The 24,975-nt window shown below is 33.5% G+C and overlaps 3 protein-coding genes across 3 annotated transcripts; 2 read left to right on the top strand and 1 right to left on the bottom strand.

The window, feature by feature from the left end:
• The first annotated feature begins 1,293 nt into the window (after positions 1-1,293).
• Positions 1,294-3,336, top strand: LOC137809705 (GDSL esterase/lipase At5g08460-like). Its single transcript, XM_068610800.1, has 5 exons — positions 1,294-1,705; positions 1,868-1,995; positions 2,108-2,347; positions 2,670-2,991; positions 3,080-3,336. The coding sequence occupies exons 1-5, from the start codon at positions 1,399-1,401 to the stop codon at positions 3,310-3,312; spliced, it is 1,230 nt and encodes a 409-aa protein (XP_068466901.1). The 5' UTR covers positions 1,294-1,398; the 3' UTR covers positions 3,313-3,336.
• Positions 2,661-6,589, bottom strand: LOC137809704 (SUN domain-containing protein 5). Its single transcript, XM_068610799.1, has 4 exons — positions 6,339-6,589; positions 4,724-5,940; positions 4,524-4,609; positions 2,661-3,953 (listed from the first exon to the last, which is right to left on the bottom strand). Exons 1-4 carry the CDS (start codon positions 6,502-6,504, stop codon positions 3,719-3,721), a joined length of 1,704 nt encoding a protein of 567 aa, XP_068466900.1. The 5' UTR covers positions 6,505-6,589; the 3' UTR covers positions 2,661-3,718.
• Positions 6,590-16,591: 10,002 nt separating this feature from the next.
• LOC137811488 (cytochrome P450 97B2, chloroplastic) lies at positions 16,592-24,975 on the top strand. The gene is made up of 14 exons (XM_068613270.1): positions 16,592-16,841; positions 17,335-17,515; positions 17,810-17,917; positions 18,852-18,936; positions 19,783-20,021; positions 20,401-20,574; positions 20,697-20,744; positions 20,860-20,919; positions 21,074-21,160; positions 21,285-21,373; positions 21,751-21,842; positions 23,745-23,806; positions 24,388-24,537; positions 24,621-24,975. Exons 1-14 carry the CDS (start codon positions 16,711-16,713, stop codon positions 24,843-24,845), a joined length of 1,731 nt encoding a protein of 576 aa, XP_068469371.1. The 5' UTR covers positions 16,592-16,710; the 3' UTR covers positions 24,846-24,975.

A 24,975-nucleotide genomic window follows, 5' to 3' on the forward strand; every position in this document is an offset into this window, starting at 1 on the left:
TTTGCCTTTCATAGGTTACCTAAAAAGAATTTGAGTACATATATACACTGTACTTTGCTTTAGTTTGCAGAGGGTATCTTCAATCAATGACCGTTGTGGCCGGTGGACCGTTGTTGCACACGTGTCAAGTAAGTACTGTTTTTCAGTGCATCCTTGTCTTATAAAAAGAAGGCCAATTCTTTAATAGTGACTTGCACCTGATCTAGTTTCAAAATTTTCTTTATTTCTGGAATATAAAAAATATATTCTAAATAGGTAAATTTGAAATAGATTTTTATCTTTTGGAAATGGAAATCTGGAATAGAATTAATCAAAGTCTCATTTTAGAAAAAGCTGAAATACAAAGTATATAGAAAAGAAAAAATGGAACTCATTCTCTGAAATATATTTTGAATTGTATTTCCTTCTTATTTAAGGACACTTTTGTCGTTTCATGTAAGAATCAGTTGCAGGTCACAATTCAGTAGGTGTAGGAAGTAATTGCCTAAAAAGAAGTGTTCTATATATGGACGGAAGAAGTTTTCTAGGGGCAGTTTCTTTCTGCATCCCTACGTTATTTTCCTCCACCCTCATAATGTTACGCAAAGATAAATTTATCCCTAATATTTTCTAAAAACTCTAAAAAATTGCACATAATACCTACATTCTACTCTTTCTTCTTCCTTTACGCACATATAGACTATATTTCTCTCTCAACGGTTCTACTTCATCTCTTGGCACAGGAAAACGTTTCTCTTAGTGATGATCGGTGGTATCTCCTGTAACTTGGTGGTGGTTCGGTGGTTCTCTGTTTGAAGAAGAAGGTAAGAAATTTTTTTTTGGTTTACGGATCTATAGATTCATTTTTATTGGGAATTTTCATTTTCACAATACATATGTTGTGATTACAGACAATGCAGTCTACTAGGTTTACAAAACAGGAAATCCACACTTTATTTTTTATCTTTCAGAATATTGAATCCGCAAAACTTTCAGATTGGTGCATCCGTAAATCTTCCAGATTGGTGAGTCCGATAATCTTCCAGATTTGTGGATCCGTAGTATGTTTCTGGGTTTCAGAATCCGTAATGCAAAAAATGCATTCCAGATTCACAAATCCGTAATTCAAAAAATGAGGTGCCATTTTCAAATAAAATGTCAAGGCTAGTTTCGGAATTTTAGAAATTGTGGGGGTGCAGAAAGTAAAACGTAGGAGTAGAGGAAGAAAAACGTAGGGGTGCTGGAAGAAACTACCTTTTCTAGACGGGGTTGACTATTGGAGCGGGCTACCTTGTGGGCCTGAGACTCATAAAGGGTATATTGGACATTTGAGATTGCATATATTATTGTTTCCCGCGAAAAGAAACGAACATTTTTTGAGTGAGGTTGAATAGTTAAATATCAATCTCTGCATGGGAAATGGAAGAAGAGAAGAGAAAGATAATGAGTACGAATGGTGTTGTGTTCTTTTTAGTATCTTCTACAATGATTTTACTATCTTCCACCATTGTAGAATCAACAACACTCACTCTCAGCCCCTCAACTGCACCTTCTTCTCCTCTCGTGCCGGCGTTGTTCGTCATCGGAGACTCCTCCGTTGACTGCGGAACCAACAATTTTCTTGCAACCTTCGCACGCGCCGATCACCTTCCTTACGGAAGAGATTTCGACACCCACCAACCCACCGGAAGATTCTCCAACGGAAGAATCCCTGTTGATTATCTTGGTCAATAAAAGATCCTCTCTTTATCACTCACAACCTTCTAATTCATGCATCTCTTGTTTTCTCTTTCTTCTCGCTTTTCTTGATTCTTTTTGCTTGAACGTTACTTTTGGTGTAAAATTAAATGTTATTAGATTGATTTTTTTATGATGATTTTTGCATCAGCTCTGCGTGTAGGGCTTCCCTTTGTGCCAAGTTATCTTGGGCAAACAGGGGCAGTGGATGATATGATTCATGGGGTAAATTATGCTTCTGCTGGTGCTGGCATCATTCTCTCTAGTGGCTCTGAATTGGTTTGTTTCATTCAATTTTCTCAGATTCATGTTCTTTCCTATTGTTTTTCTCAGATTCACGCAATTCTGAACATGTTATAAAGTTCAAATTCTAATGTATAAATTGGTTCAGGGTCAGCATATCTCCCTCACTCAGCAAATTCAGCAATTTACAGACACGCTTCAGCAGTTCATTTTGAGCATGGGCGAGGATGCTGCAACCAATCTCATATCCAATTCTGTCTTTTATGTTTCTATTGGAATCAACGACTATATTCATTACTATTTGCTCAATGAATCCAACGTCGATAATTTGTACCTACCCTGGCATTTCAACCACTTTTTGGCATCTTCACTCCAGCAAGAGATCAGGGTAAAAACAGTGCTTAGATTTAACTTCTCAGTCAAAAAAATTATGATATTCATCCATTTTATACGTACGAATGCATTGTTTTGGTGTCATGTTCGCGTCTCAAACATGCAGGACTTCTTTGATGAAACATGTTTGACACAATGCTAAAATGTTGTTATGTTTTGGATATACATTTATTACGAAACCTCTTTACCTTTTCTGTTGTTTAATACTAAATTTAGTTAATTTTTCGGTTTTACCTGTATTGTACATACCTAGTTCAGTCAAGAAAATTGTTCTCAGTAATAGCGTGATTGACCCAACACTTATTTTTCTGCACGAGGTGTTCAAAATTTCATGTAATTTTAATACATTTTTCAAAATTTTCTTGACTCTTTTGCATACACAGAACTTGTACAACTTAAATGTTAGGAAAGTGGTGATCACGGGACTTGCCCCAATTGGCTGTGCCCCTCACTACCTGTGGCAGTACGGTAATGAAAATGGAGAATGTGTTGAGCAAATAAATGACATGGCTGTTGAGTTTAACTTCCTGACGAGGTACATGGTTGAGAATCTTGCTGCGGAGCTCCCTGACGCCAATATCATCTTCTGTGACGTGTTTGAAGGTTCCATGGATATTTTAAAGAATCACGAACGTTATGGTACCAGTATTTGTTTTTATACCTCTCAGTCTTTTATGAATTTCTGCAGCATTTAACACCACATATCTGCTTTATGTTCCCTAATTAGGCTTTAACGTCACAACCGAGGCCTGCTGTGGAATGGGGAAGTACAAGGGCTGGATCATGTGCTTATCACCGGAAATGGCGTGCAGTAACTCCTCCAGCCATATCTGGTGGGATCAGTTTCATCCAACTGATGCAGTGAATGCCATTCTGGCAGACAATATATGGAATGGCCGGCACACTAAAATGTGCTACCCTAAGAACTTGGAGGACATGGTTATTAAGATGGCAAAATGATATTATGATGTTCTGTTTTCTCCTTTTAGCAGACAACTTAAATGTTTTGTTTTTTGCACATGTTGCTGAAGAGATCTAGGCATATACATATATATATATATATATACACATATATATATACATATAACGTTGTAAATGTACAATGGATATCAAATATTAACACTGACAAAAACTTGGTCATGCATAAAAATCTTTTGGACTATTCGAATAAGTAATGGCGTAATAGCCACTGAAAAAAAGAGTTTAGCATCTAACTCATAGTTGCAACCTATGGAAGTGAAGCTAGCACATCTGGAATCACTTCTTTTGTATGTTGCAGTGGTTTACTACGTGACAACTTTTAACAGTAACTATATATAGAACAAGTTTCTACATTGATCCAAGTCTCTACAGCAGAAGCGAATGCCTAGCTATTAAACAAGATAATGAATATTGTTACACTACAGCATACAAATAATGTAACCCATCCTCTAATTGTCTGGGGCACCTTATTTGTGTTATATGATGCAAAAAACGTCAACATGTATACCGAAACTATCTTGAGAAGTGCAAGGCACACAAAAATAAGACTCGTTGCTAAGACAGCAAGTTCTTTGGTTTCCATATTTGCTTGATTACTTGCAATCTTTTGAACATCTGATCTGAAATGAAAGTATTTGAAATGAGATGTCAATTACCATACCACAGAAAAAGTCACTAGAGCAAGCAATGGTAAGGAAAAGCAATCTTCCACTACAAAATTCTGTAAAAGAAAGTGCTAATGCATGCTGTATTGGTGGCAACAGAATGAGCAAGCAGGGTTGGAAATGACTAATAGAGATGATTTCAATTATTTTGTAAGAGCTTCTCCAATGACACAACATGTTGGAGTTGCTTAACTCGTTTATGGTCGGGGTCCTACAGTGTCACCGAGATTCAAGAACTTCAACAAATTTTCTCTCTCTAATGGTACAAACATACAATCCTTAAGAGCTAAAAATAGGTCCTACAATTGTCTCACAATTCTTGAGGACCTTTAGTTATTTAGGCAAATAACTGTTATGTGAATTGCTCCAAGATAAACCTATGTAAGAATTGGTTCTTTAGTTTAATAACCACACATAAGAACCTCCCATCGGAGGATACTCTAAGAAAAATATGAATTTGAAAAAACAGTAACGGGATAGATATAGATTTTAATCAAAGTTATCAAAATGATCTACTACACTAACCTTAGCATGCTGTTTTCTCTGGCTAATTCGTTGAGCTGAGATGAGACAGCATCTTTCCAAGAATCAACCTCAGATATTCCTTTTTCCTGGAAAAAGAAAGAGACCAAGAACTGTAAATGCACATAAGAAATTGAAAGAGAAACATGATGAGAGGACAAAAAAGAGGAAAGGAACAGGCACTGGGGCATAGGGTTACCAACCAAATTTGTGTTCCAGTGCCATAGATCTTTGATCTCTGACTTGCTTTCTCCAAGACTTTCTGATAGTCTGGACAACTCTTTCTCAAGATCCGGTATTTTAGCTCCTTGTTTTCTGTTCATTTCTTTGAGGATTTCCTCAAGGGCTGATAAGTTTACCTCTACTGACCTCACTTTCTTCATCAAAATCTTCAGAACAGTGTCACCAGCTACCCTACCATTCAGCTGTTGTCTAAGTTCTAAGACAGAATCTGGAATCAAGTTGGCAGTCACTGTTGTTTTTACCGCTTCTGCATCATACTCTCGAGTGGTATCATTGCTTGATATCTGAGCAGCCACAGTATCATTCTTAGTATCAACTTTTTTTCCATTTTTATCATTTTGACCATCTTCTGATTTCAAAGATGGGGTCTCACTGATATTATCCTCAGGTGGCTTATCAGGAATGTAGCCCACAGAAGCCACAATTAGATCCTTAAGCATCCGCTCTATTGCATTGATCCCATAAACTTCTACAACACTCAGTGTGCAGTAAAACTCAGATCCATAATGACTAAGCAAGGTCAACTTTAAATACCTTACACACTTGGGCTCAGACAGTTTAAAGACCTGTGCATGTTTCACATTGGAAGCAATAAATCTTCCCAGAACGCTCCATTCTTCAGTTGGATAGCTCAAACTTCCAGCCAAATCAAACTCCTTGAAGTTGGAAGAATAATGCTCAAAGTTTGCAATCTTCACAGAATCAACCAGAGTCTCCTCTGAAAGCTCAATAACAACAAATTTCCCTTCAACAGAACAAGGGTTTCTCAGATACTTATCATGATCCTTCCCGAGTATATTCGTTGCACCTTTCGCCTCCTTATTATGAGCCACCACCTTTGCACCTTTGGACTCGGAGGCATAGTTGTACACAGAGCCATCAGATTCTAGCCTGTGAGTTATGTTAACAAGCGCTGAGTTCATGCCCTTTGTTTTTTCTTCTGCTTCTGTCATGTTTCTGAGTTCATCGTAATTGGGCTGCAGTTTCCCATCAGGAATTTGCAGCAGTTTATTTTCCTCCTGCGGAGGATGCAACTTGCACACCAAATTACTACCATTTCCCAAGACATGCCAAAACACTTGTTCTATACTAGTGGTTTCAGGAAGTGAGTACAAGGGTTTTGCAAGTTTCTGACTAATATTATTGGTGCTACCTGATTCATTGAACTCCAACACAGCTGCAATTGTGAAAACATGCAAGGATTATGAATGCATGCATGATCATCATCATTTCATATAATTGCAAAACAACAACAATAATAAAAAAAATTTATCAGCAATATTCAATATATACAAATGAACAATTTAAGATGATACAATTCATTTACAAAGAAACCAGACAACCTAATAACATAACACCTTACAGAAAACTACAAATGTAAGCGTGTCAAAAACAAACTCCATCAAAGACATGAAATTTCAACAGAAAACATGTAAGAGGAACAAGATGAATATTATTGTTGACATGTAACCTATTGTTTCTTGTCTCATCAAACATGTGCATGCAGGCAACGTAGGAAAACAAAAAAACGATTATGGTTGCATATATAAAAAATGAAGAAAAGGGGAAGCAGACCTTTACCTCCGGTGCCATGAACGAGGCGAAGCTTGATGTAGAAGAAGAGGAGGCACCATAGGGAGAAAATGAAAGAGAAAGAGAGGCCAAAAATGGTGGTGGGGCATTGATGCCTTGACATGTGGAATTTGATGAATGACGATGATTCTTCATGTTTCAGTTTCATCGGCTCATCGATGATTGAATATGGATTGATGGAAGCCAGAGCAGAAGAAGAATGAGAAACGAAGAAGGAAAAGAAATGTGCGTGGCGAAACGAATGAGTGGAAAACTGAGCGCTTAAATAGAAAAGGCGAGGAAATAGGACTTAACGGCCACTCTTCAACCGCACCATCTTAACAAAACTTCCCTTAAATTCTATTTTCGCTAATTTTCCACTTCTCTTATTTTTACTAATCATAACTAACTTCAAGCTCACTTCAACTTGCTTCCTTTTTTTGCCTTTTTATATATATACTAATTTAAATATTTTTTATTAAACTATGCTCACAATTAATTGTTACTTGTATTTCATGAAAATTATAAAAGTATTTATAATATAAACAAACTAATATTTTTTATTTATTTAAAATGTCATTGCTATTTATTTAAGAGTTAAATATCTTTTTCGTCGCGAGATTGACTTTTTTTTTCTCTAATTCAAACTTATAGAAAGAAACTATTAAAATAGATCATTCTTACTATTTTTGTTAGGTAAGAAATAAATTTCTAACATGGAAGTATATTGACGAAAAATATATTTAACTTTTTACCATTTTTTTTTTCATAAAAATTATAAAAGTATTTAAAATATAAGCAAACTAATTTTTTATTTATTTAAAATGTTATTACTATTTATTTAAGGGTTAAATATGTTTTTTTTTTGGCACAATTGATTTCTTTGTTACTAGTACAAACTTGAGAAATTATTGAAATGGATATTCTCACTAACTTTTTGTTATGTAAGAAACAAATTTCTAACGTGGATGAAAGTATAGTGATGATTTTTTTTTTAAAAAAATTATCTAGTTTATTGTATTTCATAAAAATTATTAAAGTATTTAAAATATAAACAAACTAATTTTTTTTATTTGATAATATCATCACAATTTATTTAAGGGTTAAATATATTTTTGTCATAAAATTAATTTTTATTTTTAATATAAACTTGTAGTAAAGAAATTATCAGAATAAATATTTTCATTATTTTTTGTTACGTGTAGATGAAAAATATATTTAATATTTTATCTAATTTTATTATTTGAAAAAAAAGACTTCTTAGATATATTTGGATTTGAGATTTGAAAAATTAATTAAATATAGAAATTAGTTATTTTGGTTATTAGTTTAATTTTTTTTATTTTTTTTGACAAAGAATTAAAGAAATAAAATAAATGAGACACTTTAAGGGTGTCCTAACCCTTATACAAAGATGTTTGTACAAAACATACCCCTTACGGCATCATGTAAAAACCTGTTTAAAACCCCTTACAAAGTCTTATGCTTCTAAACACAATCTAATCATGACAGCAAAATAGGTAAACTCTAATACAATATCCCAAACATCTTCACACTCCAGCATCTATAACTTGCATTCGAAAGCCAAAAGTTATTTACTACAAACTCTAATAAAACATGCTTTGTGCTGTAGAACACATTCTCCAATAAAATCAAAACCAATCATACCACCTATTTGAACATCACCATCAGTAGCAGCAAAAGAGCCATGCATTAAACCACCAAAGATTCTTGGTTTTATCTAGCTCCACAGTGATTTAAAGCATGTTAAAACCTCCACCTTCGTGAAACAAGAGCATCTTCAAACCACCATCTTTTCACACTTCAATCTTATTTTATAAATTAATAATCTACTCCCCTTCAGCTATACCTGCCCATCAATACCACCTTTCCCACCTCTCAAACAGGCTTAAACAAGCAAAACAAAGTCCAAAAACATGCTCTTGAAAGAATTATAGCATATTTATTACCACACCCAAACCAGTCAGTCATTCAGAATATGAATAGGGTTAAAATAGCTCCTGTAAAATACATACATCAACATATGAAAAAAAAATAAAAAAACACTTTTAATCCCTTACCTTCTTACCATGTTGACACAGGTTAATGGTGATAATATCCAATCAGAGAAGGAAAAGATAACTTTCTTTTCTTTATGTTTCAACCAAACCCAAGATTGAACTTGCGCCATAGTGAAAATCTCCTCTGCGTCTACCTTTGCTTGTTTAAAGATAACCCTGTTTCTATGCTTCCAAATGCTCTATACTATGGAGACCCAAAGGCTTTTCCATAACCTATTGCCCTCTTTGTTAGAGCACATACAATAGAATTGTTCAAAATGAAAAATCAAATCTTTGTGATTCACAGAACTAATTCCCAACCATCTAAAGCACATGTTCCAAACTTTACTTGATTCCCTACAAGAAAGAAGGATGTGTGATGTAGTCTCCTCTTCGGATCCACATAAAGCACATAAATTATCTCCTAAAATCACCCCCCTTTTGTGCAGATTCTGTTTTGTTGCTAACCTATTTGAGAAATCCCTCCACACAAAAAACATGGCCGATGGCATAACCTTTAAGTTCCAAAGAGAACCAAACACGAAAACCCCCCCACACTCATGGTAAGTTAACTTATTATAAGCGGATTTTACCGAAAAAGTGTAAGATGGAGGATCAATCCATATCCTTGAGTCCTCTTTGTCAGGTTGTAGTAACACCTGTGATATTATTGACATGAATTCCTCTACCATAGTTTTTTCCCATTCAAACCAATCTCTTCTCCAACTGAAACTCCACTCCCACCCAACTGCATTCCAACTACCAAAATTATCTATAGTCTTGTCTTTAAGCTCAGAGTTATTGTATATTCTTTCATATCTTACTCTGAGTTGACCATTGGTTAGCCATTCGTCTTCCCAGAATTTGATCTTCGTCCCTGATCCAACTTTCCAGACCATATTCTGATTGAACCAATTTACTCCTTGGTCTGAAATACTAGCTTTGAATAAATCTAACCACCATCTAGACGTAAATCTATTTTGTTTCGGTACATATGAATTTGACAACCACCTCAAACCATACTTGGATTCTAAGACCTCCTTCCAAAGACCATATTCTGTTGAACCCAGTCTCCATAGCCATTTGGCCAAAAGTGCCTTATTGAAATGCTCAATACGCCTAATACCAAGACCTCCCACCTCTTTCTCTTTACAAATATTATCCCAACTAGTCCAAGCAATTTTCCTCCCTTCCGTACCCCACCCCCACAAAAACTTCCTTTGTAATTTTGTAATCTCTTTGCACACTCCAATTGGTGCTTTAAAAAAGGATAGGTAGAATAGTGGTATAGCGTTGATAACTGATTTTATAAGGCACACTCTTCCCGCGAAAGACAGATTCCTCCCCTTCCATAAAAAAAGTTTCTTCCTTATCTTTGATACCACAGGCTCCCAAAAGGAACACCTAGATGGATTACCTCCTATAGTTAAACCTAAGTATGTGAAAGGTATCTCCATTATACTACAATGGAGTATTTCTGAGTATAATTTCACCTCATAACTATCTACTCCAATTGCGCCCAACTTACTCTTAAAGAAGTTTACCATGAGGCCCGAACTTAATTCAAAACAACTTAAAATAGCCTTAATACACCTAATATTTTGCACATTTGATTCACATAAGAAGAGGGTATCGTCTGCAAATTGGAGTAGATCCACCTCCACGTTTTTAACCCCTATTTTGATTCCTGATAACAATTTTTTTCTTGTCGCTTGTTTTACAAGCCCAGATAAACCTTGTGCGACAATCAGAAACAAAAACGATGCCATCGGATCCCCCTGTCTAAGACCTCTAGTAGGTTTGAATTCTTTTGTCGGGCTACCATTTACCAAAATCGAGACTGTAGCCGATTCAAAGCAAGCTCTAATCCACTGCACCCACTTTCCACAAAACCCTAGTCTTCTCATCATGTAAAATAAGAACTCCCAATTTACCGAATCGTATGCATTCTCAAAATCAAGTTTCACAATCACCCCCTTTTTCTTTCTTCTTTTCTAGTCATCCGCAACCTCATTCACAACAAGAACACTATCTAACAAACCTCTATTGGACAAAAAAGCTGACTGTGAACCATCAATAACCTTCTCAATTACTTTTTTAATCCTATTAGACAAAACCTTTGTCAAAATCTTATAAAGACAACCGACGAGTGATATAGGTCTGTATTCTTCAAGGGATTGAGGGTTCTCAGACTTCGGGATCAAAGTTAAGAATGAGGCATTACAGCCTTTCGGGATCTTCCCCTCTTTGTGAAAGAATTTTACTACTCCCAACACATCCTTTTCTAGTAGACACCAGTTATTTTTAATAAAACTAAAAGTTACTCCGTCAGGTCCAGGGCTTTTATGACTATCACAATTCCAAATGGCTTCTTTTATTTCCTTTTCCTCGAACGGGTCAGTCAAGAGTCTATTATCAGATTCAGAAATCTTCTTAAATTCCACATTGTCCAACCTAACTCCAATATCTTCGATGGCCGACATCTTATTCTTGTAAAACTCCTTGACCACCTCCTTTACCCTATTTGGTTCTTCCACCCAAATACCAGAGAGATTACAGTGTGCTCCTTTTATCTCATTTCTCATCCTCCTCCATTTGATGGAAGCATGGAAATTTTTTGAGTTTGAATCCACCTTGATCCATAATGCTCTTGACTTTTGTTGTAATAAGGATTCGTTCCTCTCATTTATGTCCTGTAGTTGGCTCAAAAGTTCTCTTCTTTCCCTCATCTTGTTTTCGTCCAAGCCATCTACATCATCTCTTATATCTAACTCTTGTATTTTCCTCAAGATTTAGAGTTTGATTTTGTCAACATGCCCGAATACATCTTTATTCCATCCTTTCATATCACTCTTTAACATCTTCAATTTCTCTTTTAACACAATGATTTCATTGCCTTGTACCAAATAACTATCCCATTTACTTTTAATAAAATTTTCAAACTCCTTATCCTCTTGCCATATGTCAAGAAACCTGAAAGGTTTTGGACCCCAATCCACCACATTTGATTTTAGCACTAAAGCACAGTGGTCAGATATTTGTCTATCTAAAACATATTGTTTACTTCTTGGCCAATGTTGCAACCATTCAAAGGAAATTAAAAATCTATCAAGCCTACTCTTAGCTTTACCATTAGGTCTATACCAAGTATATTTTCTTCCAATACTGGGTATATCCACCAACTCCATATTATCAATGAAACTATTAAACTCTTGTAATTCTTTCTTGTAACCATTACCATTAGAGCTATTTATCCCCCTATGCTCCCTTTCATTCCTTATAGAGTTGAAATCCCCCAAAATGCACCAAGAGTTACACGGTTCCCCTTGCCTAATCTCTAATAAGTCAGCCCACATTTGTATTTTCTCTTGCAGATTGCAGGAAGAATATACGTTTACAATAACCACAAGAATATTTTTCTCCTTAAAGAAACCCGAGAACACTATGAACCTCTTGTTGATGATATGATTGGAACATTGAAAAAACTTTTTATGCCAAATCGTAAGAATACCCCCTGACCCGTTAGTTGGATTGCTATAAAAATAATCAATGTCATTATCTCCCCATAACTTACAACAATTATTTAAACTAAAAAATGACAATCTTACTTCTTGCAAGCACAACATTCTAACATCTTCCTTTCTGATCAAATCCTTGATATACCTCCATTTCACAGGACTCCCAAACCCTCTCACATTTAACGTAAGAATTTTCATAGATAACCCGTAACCTCCCTCACCTCCCTTTGGATTTTCATACTCCTGTCCCTTTTTTCTAATTCTTCTAGGCTAACCCTGACATTTCCTTCAACCCCACATGTAGCCCCTAACTGTTTACCCAATTCCCATACTCGAATCGTTTCTAGACTACCATGTTTTAACCAGAACAAACGATTACAATTATTTATTGCCATATCAGAAACATAATTACTAATATGAGATAGAGCTGACCTTACAAATGTTAAAGTTCTAACAATTCCATCATGTGTCTTGATTTTGATTGTTCCTTCACCAACAACTTTGCATTGAGCATCGTTTCCCATCAAAACAAGACCATTATAAACTGGTTCATATGTGGTAAACCAATCTCTATTGTAAGACATGTGAAAAGTACAACCAGAATCAAGAATCCATTCATTTTTAGACCTTTGTTCAGTGTTGGAAGCTACAAAACAATCCCCATCAGATTCAGTTTCAACAATACTAGCTTCGGCAAATTTTTCTGGTTGTTTACCATTTCCCTTATCTTCTCTATCTTGCTTATTTTTCAATTTATAACATTCAGAGATCTCGTGTCCCTTTTTCTTGCAATAACGACAATATTTGGAGTTCTTACCTCTAGATTTTGACCTAGATTTATGTTTAGTGTTCCTACCTTTCTCTTGGTTTCTCCCTCTAACTACTAATCCTTCACCAGAACTTTCAGAATGAATTTGAGTATCAAATTTTTCTTTGGCTAGTAAATTAGTCTTGACATCATCAAAGCTTAAGGTAAGATAATTACCGTATAACATAATTTCTTTGAATTGTCGATGCGAGGGTGGTAGAGAAATAATAAGTAGAACGGCTTTACCCTCATCATCAATTTTAACATCCAAATTTTCCAAATCAATTATGATGGAATTAAATTCATCAAGGTGAGATTGGATGGGAGTACCTTCGGACATTCGGAGTGTAAAGAGTCGCTCCTTTAACCGGAGTTTGCTTGCAAGACTTTTGGTCATGTATAGAGACTCCAATTTACTCCATATACCTGTTGTAGTTTTCTCGTTGATGACCTCACGCAATACCTCACGGGACAAGCATAACTGGATTGCATACTATGCCTTTTCATCCCATTGCTCCTCCGTCATAGTGGTTGGTCTCATCATTTTACCTGTCAGGACTTTCTTTAAACCATTCTGGGTGAGAACGGCTAGCATCTGGACTCGCCAGATAGCAAAGCTGATTTTACCATCAAATTTCTCAATATCCAATTTTGACATTATTGAACAACAGATCCTGGTTGAATTATCGAAAAGCTCTGATGCCAATTTGTAGGGATATCGTGTGCGGAAGCGTGATAATTTCTACCAAAGATTATGAGAAATTAAAGTAACAAGTAAAGTTAGAATGATACTAGAATTTTTAGGTGGAAAACCCCTTTAAATAGAGGTAAAAAACCACCGACGAGAGAGGCAAAACTTCCACTATAATGGTACTGGGAGTACAATGAATTCCTCTCAGGCTAATGATAAATAGCCCCAAAACAAATTTTCTCTATATGGGTTAAACACTTGCACCCAAGAGTAGAAATAGAGAGTATAGGAAAAGAGAGAGGAAACAAGTGTGTGTTGTTGTTGTTTGTTGTGTGTTACATTGCTTAAGGAAGCCACTATATACAGTGGTTCTAGGAGACAACAATAATAAATACAGTTAATGATAATTAACCTTCCTTTAATAACAATTAATTGTCAACGGTAAGTAACCTCCCAATTGTGCCAAGATAACGGTAAAGGTGAGTCATAACCCACAATATAAATATTTATTATGATTATAAAAATAAAAAACAAATCTTTTTTAAAAAAAAAACTGAAACATATTTAAACATATAAATCTTTATTATTAATTTGTATAATTTATAATTATATAATATATATATTTATATATTTCCATATCCTACATTTTAATAATTATACATATTTTTATATCTATTTTCATGTCCATATTTATATCAATTTATATCGTGTCAATGTTTATGCTACTAAAATAACATTTTGCAATAAAATATTATCTGGCCAAGCAAAATAACTGTAATGGTTCACTCATCATCTCAGTCATACTGCACTGAGAGTTTCCATAACTAACACTTTACCAGTCATCATATTCTTTCCCTACGAATAAAAAATACAAAAGTTTATCTATAATTACATTTAAGTAAATATTTCATATTTTTATTTTATCTTTAATTATATTTTAAAATAAAAATAAAATAATCACACATGCTATTATCTAGTTTTTTTTTTATATTTATATATATAACCAATATTATTAATATTGTTTTTTTTAAATATAGACGCACACAAACGGGTAAATTCTCTATCTAACACCATTTACACTTTTATTTCCCTAACTAGCACCCTTTTGTTTTTATTTCCCTATCTAGCACTCTTTTGTTTTTATTTTCCTATCTAGCACCTTTTTATTTTTTATTTCCCTATCTAGCACCATTTCAAAAATAAATTAAAAAAGAATATTTATTTATTTTTTGATAATTTTAATTTTGAATGCATTAAAAAATAAATATTTTTAATGTATAAAATAGTTAGAAATATAATTAATGAATAAAGAAATGTGTTTTTACGAAATAAAAAAGTAATAAATTTAAAATGTTTAGTTTAAAATTATTTTTTTAAGAATGAATAAGATAAAAAATTAAACTCTACAACAACATAAAAGTTGAATATATAAACATAAATTAGTATTTATTTTTATTATTATTGATGATGTAATTATGTTAATTTCAAGTTAAAAATACAGGACATAATTATAAAAAAATAAAGTTAAATAAGGACTGATATGGACATAAAAGAATAACATGATCGGAAAAAAAATGTTCATATTCAAACACCAAGACACACATAAAGAATATGTCCTAACATTACTGGATTGTGCGTCATTAATTATGTTTCATTTCGCACAAACTATTTAATGTACCATTGAAGAAAATATTAAATGAATTATCATCTTTCATTTATTTTCATTTTTATGATCAATATATACTTATTTAGTATCGTCTTATATCTCTTATATTTATCTTATTTTGATTTATTTTTATATCTTTTATCTTTATCTTAATTTGTTTTGCCTTTATTTTATATCTTTTATGTTTTTAGTTATTATTTTTTTCTACCATTCTTTTTTTTATTGTTGCTGTTTTTATTTTCTAGACTTTTTTTTTTTTTCATCTTTTGCTTCTCATTTTTAAGCATTACGTGTAACATTTGCATTAGTTTTTTTTTTAGGATTTTGCATTTAGAATAGACACTTCAATATTACTTGTGTATCCACTATTAATTAATACTAATTGACTTTGGTTTTTTTGTAATTATGTCATGTATTTTTTACTTGAAATTAACATGATTACATCATCAATAATAATAAAAATAAATAGTAATTTATGTTTATAAATTCAACTTTTATGTTGTTGTATGGTTTAATTTTTTATTTTCTTCATTCTTAAAAAAATAATTTTAAACTAAATATTTTAATTTTTTATTTATTTTATTTTATAAAAACTCATTTCTTTATTCATTAATTATATTTCTAACTATTTTAAACATTAAAAATATTTATTTTTTAATGCATTCAAAATTAAAATTATCAAAAAATAAATAAATTATTATTTATTTATTTATTTTTGAAATGGTGCTAGATAGGGAAATAAAAAATAAAAGGGTGCTAGATAGGGAAATAAAAACAAAAGGGTGCTAGATAGGGAAATAAAAACAAAATGGTGCTAGTTAGGGAAATAAAAGTCTAAATGGTGCTAGATAGGAAATTTACCCCACACAAACACTAAATTCCACTTTCCCGCTAATTCTAAATAAAGGAATTAATTAATATAAATATAATTAAATTAATATATTAATTACGGTTTAAATCCATTTATGTTCTTAATGATAGTTCCTTTAAAAATTTAATAACATATTTAATATTTTCAAAATAAAATAAAATTTTTTTTCCAACAATAATTTATTTATTGTATATTCAATGATAATAAATGATAAAATTTATTATGAAATATTACTACTAATAACTCATGCAAATAAATCATTAATATCATTATTAATTATACCTTATCATCTTCCGTCAGAAATCAGATAATGTATGTATCAGCCATCCAAAAATTACTTAATTTAAAAATTAAATTTTTATAAACTAAAATTGTACATTAAAACTAAATTCTCAAATAAAAAATATTATAAAAATAGGTTAAAATACCTGATTTTGTTCCAAATTAAAAATAATAACATTTTATATTTTATACTACATAAATGAGTTAGACTTAAATTTAATTCTTAATATATGAGATTTAAAGTTTATCTTAATTATAATTAAAATTACTGAAGAGTGAGTTATTAGTTTTGAAGTAAGAATAAATGATTCCAAATCATTTCTCAAATTAATTATATACTATGTGTCATTTTCGATCATTATCGATAAACTATAACAGATTTTTTAATATTAACTTCCATTGAGATTTTTGTTTATATTGGATAGTGCGGACGCCATTCACGGTTCAATTCAGACCGTCGCACCATACAACGCTCCGCCATGAGCGCCACCACCCCAGCTCTCTCCACCGTCACCGACGCCAAGTTTCCTTCTCGGTTTAAGCCATTCTCTCATTTCCCTCCCTCTCTTCATTTTCGCACTCCTCACCCTCAACAAATTTCTTCAATCAGGTTCTTCTGCAGCTAAAACTCCTACTCCATTCCTCTTTCTTCACTCATTTTTCATCTCCAATTGCTCATACATGCATGCACGCTTTAACCTCCTTTTCTTGTTAAATCAAAACATATATAATTATACTAGTTGATTACTTTTATTCAAGTCAAGGCCATGGATAATTTTTTCAACTGTTGCCTACACGCCAACGTGAACTCCAACACATGTTTAACTAATTTTCGAGTAAAGTGAATCTCGTGTAGATAGATACTCTTATCCTAGCTCGTATATTGACTACAATTTCTGTAAGCTGTCAATGAGTTGTTTCGGATTCCTTTTGTTCAACTAAACAATGAATGTGAAACTAGCATGTCTAGTTGTGCTTGGAAGTTTAAACTGTGAAACTTCTAATTTTTTAATTTTTTATTTAGTGTTAATTTTATGTTCAGAGCTTGGTAGGTGCATAACATTTGTTAATCTGTGTATAAGCCATGTTTCTGTTGAATGTAGATGCCAATCGATTAACACCGATAAGAAGAAATCAAGTAGAAATATTCTGGACAATGCAAGTAACCTCCTTACAGACTTGTTAAGTGGTGGAAGTATAGGGTCTATGCCCATAGCTGAAGGGGCAGTATCAGATCTGTTTAATAGACCTCTCTTTTTCTCACTATATGATTGGTTCTTGGAGGTACTTACTCTTTTATCAATCATGAATTTCTCATGTCCTACTTTACACAAGTTGTATATGTATTTGGGCTTATCTTTTTTGTTCTCATCTTTATATGTATTTATTTCAATTTTTGACTTTTAGGTGTTGGTGTTTTTACTTCAACGCACTATAATTATAGTTATGCATGAGGATATATAGTTTGCTGATAAAATGGCTCAAATTGTTTTGTTTACTCTTTCCATCATAGTTTACTTTACTCAGTCAATCATATTTTAATTATCTTCTGAGGATATTATTTTGAACCTGGCACAGCATGGCGGAGTGTATAAACTTGCCTTTGGACCAAAAGCATTTGTGGTTGTATCAGATCCCATAATTGCTAGACATATTCTGCGAGAAAATGCATTTTCTTATGACAAGGTATGGTCTCAGCTCTCACTTGAATTTTGTTACACTTGGTTCGGTCCATTTTCAGAGAGATTGTTTGTCTGTGACATCCTTTTAAATTTAAAAGTGTGAACTTCATACTAGCGAAATATTCCTCTGTGGATCTTTACTCATGAAGTTTGAACCTGAAAAGGACCAAATGTTATTTTGGCAATTCTAATAACTGAAATGAAATAATCTTGAGTTTTCAACTGCAGTTTCCTGCAACAAAACCACGACTCTTTATCCTTGAACCAGCTTCCTTCTACCCGCTACCCTCTTTCTAACTGATAACCTTCATGCTGACCACTCATAGTTTGGTGAAAATGACATTAAGCTTCTGAAATTAACAGGCTAATTAACTCCTCCCCTGCTTATCCCTCATCAGTTTTATGAAAGTGACATCTAAAGTTAACAGGCTAATTAACTCCTCCCCTGCTTACCCATCATTAGTTTTATGAAAGCGAAACTAAGCTTCTGTACTTTTCACGCTAATTAACTCTACCCCTGCTTAGCCTTCATTACTTTTATGCAAATAACATGCTTCTGAACTTTATAGGTAAGTTCACATGGTCCTTAGGTTGAGGAGCCTTGTAACAGTGGAAGCTGATACATTATTTTTTAAAAGAATAAAATAAATAAACGCAATCATGTTGGAAAAGGATTTTTATCATTAATATTGTAACTGGTAAATCCTGTTAAAGTAAATGTAAACTTTTGTGAAGTATTGTGTGACCAGTGGGCTACCCATTAAAATGTAGCTAAATGTAAAACATGTTCTGCCCTTAGATTGTAAGCTTGGATATGTTGGTTTCCTGGAAAATCTACGTGCTTTTTTTCATTGAATAGTGTCTATATTTTATTTGACTTTAATTTCATCTTCAAAATGTCTCTAATTTCCACATCTGCTTGCTAATTAAAAAACTAGGGAGTACTTGCTGATATCCTAGAACCAATAATGGGCAAAGGACTCATACCAGCAGACCTTGATACTTGGAAGCAAAGGAGAAGAGGTGTACAAACTGTATTTAATATTTTTCATTTTCCACCCTTTTTATGTCCTTGACTCTGCATCTGATCTGATCCTTTGTACAATTTACAAGTCTTTTTCTCTGTTCATGAAGATTTAGGATATAGAAGGTATAAAAACTAAAAGGGGCTTCTACACTGGGTTCTTTTCACTGAGGTTTATTAGTCTTTGAGAGCAATTCCAGCGCATATTTTATGAGACAGGCTTGTTTTTGTTGCCTCTTTATGGGTTTCTTGCTTTCTACTCTTGGACTTTTCAAATGATAGATTTGCAAAGAGATTTAGATTCTTGTTTGAGCTGATGTATTCTCTTTCATTTTATTTTTGTATCTTTGGTTTAGGGTTTTGGGTTATCCTCTATTTTCTCTTGTTTCTTTAATGTCCAACATTCACACTATGGAGTATAATTGGATGTATAGCGTGATAAAACTTTCTTTGAGCTTGCTAGGTACTTTGACATCACTATTGACAAATAGCTCTTCTTATTGTCCTAGAAAATATCCTTTATGATAATGTCTTGAAGTGTTTTCTCATTAGAGCTGATGAAGAACCTCAAACAGTCATCTTTCAATAACTAAATGTTCTCCCAAATGTGTCGTCAAATATCATTGTCAAATCAATGAATGGAGTTCATCATTCCAATTTTTATGAACTGCAGTAATTACGAATTAATACCAGAAGTCAGTTACAAGTTACAACTTATGAGTATGAAGAACTTTTAAATCATCAGTGGTTTCTATAGGTTGTCTTTCCTGTGGTAATAATGTCAGGATTTTATGAATTAACCTAATATTATTTTTTCCTTAACTTTGTATTTCTAAAATATGCAGTCATTGCTCCGGCTTTCCACAACTCATACTTGCAAGCTATGGTCAAACTATTCACAGCTTGTTCAGAAAGAACAATATTGAAGGTTAATAAACTTCTTGAAGGAGAGGGTTATGATGGACCTAAGTCAATTGAATTGGATCTTGAGGCAGAGTTTTCTAGTTTGGCTCTTGATATTATTGGTCTTGGTGTGTTCAACTATGACTTTGGTTCTGTCACCAAAGAATCTCCTGTTATTAAGGTTTGTCTGAAAGGTTTTGCATTTCAAGTATACAGAGATGTTGGATTGATTGTAAATGAAAGTGTTTAGCTACCGATGTAGTTAACTTATTTATTGAAATTCAATCTCTTGTATGTCACGTGTTGAGAGATTTGTGTGGGTAAAAAGTAATAGGTCTTATCATCATTAATAGAAGTAGACAACACACCTTACATTTCTTCAAAGCTTCTCATCTTGCCAGTAATAAACTGCTTGTTTATTTATTCATAGTTTGTCATGAAATGCAAGTCACAATTTTAGTTCTCATTGGAATATGGTTTCAAGACCATAATTTTTTATTTGTTTATCTTACCATTGGTTAGGAGAGCTAACATACTCTCTGCTTTTAAGTCTTTTATAGGCAGTCTACGGCACTCTTTTTGAAGCTGAACACAGATCCACTTTCTACATTCCATACTGGAAAATTCCATTGGCGAGGTGGATAGTCCCGAGGCAAAGAAAGTTTCACGCTGACCTAAAGGTCATCAATACTTGTCTGGACGAACTTATTGCAAATGCAAAAGAAAGCAGACAGGTTAGTGATAGGCTAATTTCATGATTGAATATTATGATTGATTGCAGGAATCAGTCTCTTTGTTAGACTGCCACACTATGTTGACTGTACATGACATGGTCTTGAAATCACTCTATTTGCAGGAAACAGATGTTGAGAAATTGCAGCAGAGAGATTACTTAAATTTGAAGGTGTGTTTATCTTGATGGATTAATGCTAATTGCTAATGTTAAACTATCAGAGTACTTACCCGAAAACATGGAGTTCTGTAAATACCACCGAGTTTATTAAGATAGGAGTTTTCAGGATGCAAGTCTTTTGCGTTTCTTGGTTGATATGCGGGGAGCTGATGTTGATGATCGTCAGGTATATCTAATCCTAACCCAACATGCTTACAAAAAGCCATCCTGGCTAAAATTTGGTTGCTTTGGATAAGCAGCAAAGCTGCTGTGTAGACAATATGTTTCATTTCAGGTACTGTTCAAAGTAGGCTGTGCTTACTCTTTCTGTGTCTTGACAGTTGAGGGATGATTTAATGACAATGCTTGTTGCTGGTCATGAAACAACGGCTGCAGTTCTTACGTGGGCAGTTTTCCTCCTAGCTCAAGTATGTTTGTCTAATGTACTTGAATGTACCATGATAACTTTCATTGTTGGTTGTCATGACCTTATTTTAGACATTTCTGTTAGTGCAACACCATCTTAATGTTTTACCAATTTCCTTACTACAGAATCCTAGCAAAATGAAGAAGGCTCAAGCAGAGGTAGATTCGGTGCTGGGTGCAGAGAAGCCAACTTTTGAATCACTTAAAAATTTGCAGTAGGTTCCCATTTCATATTTACCTTTATATTCACTGGAACCTGTTTGATGACCTTTATTTACTTCAGAAATGTCTAATTTTACTGCCATAAAAAAGTAGCTACAACTGAAGTTATAACAAATTAGCAATAATTTTATTGTCTAGCGAAAAGGGAGCAAAATATGCCACATCTACATGAAAGACAAGTATTACAAGTAGTTACTTTCAATTATTTTCCCATGATGTGAGCTTTATAATCAATCAGCTTTCTTGCAAGGCAAGGTTTGCAATGAATATCAGAGTTGACTGTAGGGTGCTTTGGGGGAATATCACATTCTACTGCACCAACTAAGCAACAAGAGTAAAATAGTTTGTTAAGTACATTGTATGCTTTCAGGTATATTAGATTGATTATCGTGGAGGCTCTCCGGTTATACCCCCAACCACCTTTGCTGATTAGACGATCACTCAAATCTGACGTTTTACCAGGTATTGATTACTACAGATTGCTTGCTAAAGATGGAATGGAAACAAATTACATTAATTGTTTTTGTCACTCGGTATCCAAAATTTTAAATTTGTTCATGTGTTTAGAATCCCAACCATCAATACACGGTATGAAAATAATAGAATGTAGATGGGAACTTGGGTATTATGGAGTGCATGAATCCTACATCGAGTAGAATGAGATGTTCAGTGGAGTATTTAAGTTTTTGGTTCTCCCTTCTTAAGTTAATAGTTAGTTTTTTAGTGCGGTTTTCCAAGTGATTAGGTGCTTATAAAATGTTTAGGGAATATTAGTCATGAAGATTGAAGGTTTGGACTTCATAATTGATATACTTCACCCAGTTAGCATGGCAACACAGACTGGAAGTCTCATGCATAACAGAACATAATATAGAATAAATTCCAACTTCAAAATACAGAGATAAAGAAAATAATTTGTAAAAAAGAATCCATTGCTGAACAATCAGAATTCAGAAATCCTCAGAAAATGGGTTTAGAAAAAATGCACAGAAAATGCATCAATTCGAAAAAGCTAATCAGTTTCCTATGCTTATGGGACAAGGAGACAGAACAAAACAAGCATATTCCTCAAAAGGATAAGGAGGGATAAATTTATGGCCTTGCACTCTTGCAAAGGGACAACACTCTAGCCACAAAAACACAATTCCACAGAATCTTTCCCTTTTTCTCTCAAACATTTAGCTGGATTGAAACAGTTGAAAGCTAGATAAACAGATACAACGTTCTCCTAACAGAAACTAACATGCAATAAGGGGCTTGATATTTGTTATAGAGCTACTGTGCAGTTGAATGCTAGCAATAAGGGGCTTGATATTTGCTTCTTCTCACACAAATCCCTTTACCTCCTTGGAAGGAGGTTTAGCTTCCAAAAACAGATTGTCAAAGTTGATCTATCTGTATGGATTATGAATCAGAAACTGAAATAACGATTCCCTTATGAATGAATGAAAGGGGTTACTTCCAAAATTGGAGTGAAAGGAATCGACAACACTGGGAAAAGAAGCTTGGTAAAGATGGGTAAAGGAATACAAAGAGAATGAGTTTCCTTAGACTGAGGTCAAATAGTTTTTGTTGAGATATATCATATATGGTGAAGAGAAAAATAATAGTCTCTGTGTGTATCTATTACAACAGAGGAGCATTTATATATGTAAGTGTCTTAGATACAAAGAGATGGGCCAAGACCTATTTAGTTTCATTTAACAGTTTTAAATTAGAGTTTCATGACCATCTATTGTTAGTGTGAAGATATTTAGATTGTCAACAAATTATAAATCATCTTAGATATTACTTTTAAAATAATTATTAGAAAAAGTCAATAATGATAACCTATGAGTTTCAACAAATTAGACAATGAAACTTGTTAGAAAGTGATAAAGATGGGTAAAGGAATACAAACAGAATGATTTCCTTAGATTGAGGTCAAATAGTTTTAAATTAGAGTTTCGTTACCACGTACTGTTAATCCAAAGATATTTAGAGTTAGAAATCATCTTTAAAGTAATTATTAGAAAAGTCAATAATCTTACCATACATGACAACCTGTAATTGGGTGATAGAGTACCTTTTTAGTGCAATTTATTCTAATTAAATTCTTTAAATTGTATGCTTTAACTTAATTTGGATTTAAAAATATACATATTTAATCAATGAAGGAGGTCAAACAGACATCTTATGCATCATCTTCAAGCACTATTGTAAATGATTACTTACTAGGAATCTGTGTTTTCAGTAGCTGATATTGTATGATCTACAATAGACTAATGTGACTGTTCTTTCTTGTCAAGTTAGTTTTATTAGTTAATTTTTATTTGTCGTTTCCATTTGCGATGTTGTATCTATGAACTTTTGTCACGCCTCCAGGAGGGCACAAAGGTGATAAAGATGGTTATGCAATTCCTGCCGGGACCGATCTCTTCATTTCTGTGAGTACAAACATACGTGGCTCCTTGTTTCTTTTTTGAACAATAGCATGGAATTTAAGGACTAGAATTTCCCAACGTTCATGACAGCTTCCCTTTTGTTTAATATCAGAATGGAACATTTAATTTGCAGTTTCTTAACAACCAGGAGTTTTTTTTTCTGTAATTTTATTGCGTGGGGAAATAGGCTATCCTGTAGGTGGGCCATCGCCTTCGGGATCCAAGACATGCCATTAGTACTTTGTTAATATCGGAGTAACCTATTTTCCTCCTCGAAAATGATGCTTTGATTTTAATGTGATGAGTTTATATATAAATATACATAATAATAAAGGGTAAATTTGTAATTAAATAATATGAAAAAAATATTAAAATAATAGTATCGGAGATTATAACATAAAACTTTGGAGTGTGAATATATCATTACCTTTCTCCTGCAATATAAATCAAGAATACTCATCATAACTTGGTTTTACCACTAATACTTCAGTGCAACAGTCTGTGGTTTTTGTTTTTGCAGAATTTCACTTCATAGGTTTAAACTCTTGATATTTTTATGGGTGTTTAAATATTCCTCTATCCAGGTATATAATCTCCACAGATCTCCATATTTTTGGGACCGCCCTCATGAGTTCGAACCGGAGAGATTTCTTGTGCAAAACAAGAATGAAGAAATTGAAGGATGGTCAGGTTTTGATCCATCTCGAAGTCCTGGAGCCTTGTATCCGAACGAGGTTGCTTCCTGCTACTTTTTTTTCTTTTTGTGTTGACTCATTATTCCTCAACACTCACTCACAATAAATGTCTACCTGATCAGATTATATCGGATTTTGCCTTCTTGCCTTTTGGTGGAGGACCACGAAAATGTGTTGGAGACCAATTTGCTTTGATGGAGTCCACTGTAGCGTTGACTATGCTGCTCCAGAATTTTGACGTGGAACTGAAGGGCACCCCTGAATCGGTGGAACTAGTTACTGGGGCCACTATCCACACCAAAAATGGACTCTGGTGTAAATTGAAGAAGAGATCTGATTTACATTGACATATTGATGGTGTACATTTTTCTTATACAGAATAATGTATCGAAATTCGGACAGCTGAAATTCCACATCAATTTCAGTTGTTCTGTAGGGAAATAAGTTATCTGGAAAATAAATTTTGTTTGGAGAGTA

This window comes from Phaseolus vulgaris, chromosome 2, assembly GCF_000499845.2.
Source record: "Phaseolus vulgaris cultivar G19833 chromosome 2, P. vulgaris v2.0, whole genome shotgun sequence".
Classification (NCBI taxonomy): Eukaryota; Viridiplantae; Streptophyta; class Magnoliopsida; order Fabales; family Fabaceae; genus Phaseolus; species Phaseolus vulgaris.

Coding starts and splice junctions, on each gene's coding strand:
- LOC137809705 (XM_068610800.1), top strand. CDS start 1,399: ATGGAAGAAGAGAAGAGAAAGATAATGAGTACGAATGGTGTTGTGTTC. Junction 2,348..2,669: donor CACTCCAGCAAGAGATCAGG/GTAAAAACAGTG, acceptor TTTCTGCACGAG/GTGTTCAAAATTTCATGTAA. Junction 2,992..3,079: donor AAAGAATCACGAACGTTATG/GTACCAGTATTT, acceptor TTCCCTAATTAG/GCTTTAACGTCACAACCGAG.
- LOC137809704 (XM_068610799.1), bottom strand. CDS start 6,504: ATGAAACTGAAACATGAAGAATCATCGTCATTCATCAAATTCCACATG. Junction 5,941..6,338: donor TCATGGCACCGGAGGTAAAG/GTCTGCTTCCCC, acceptor TCACAATTGCAG/CTGTGTTGGAGTTCAATGAA. Junction 4,610..4,723: donor GGCACTGGAACACAAATTTG/GTTGGTAACCCT, acceptor TTCTTTTTCCAG/GAAAAAGGAATATCTGAGGT.
- LOC137811488 (XM_068613270.1), top strand. CDS start 16,711: ATGAGCGCCACCACCCCAGCTCTCTCCACCGTCACCGACGCCAAGTTT. Junction 20,920..21,073: donor CTGATGTTGATGATCGTCAG/GTATATCTAATC, acceptor GTGTCTTGACAG/TTGAGGGATGATTTAATGAC. Junction 21,374..21,750: donor GAATCACTTAAAAATTTGCA/GTAGGTTCCCAT, acceptor GTATGCTTTCAG/GTATATTAGATTGATTATCG.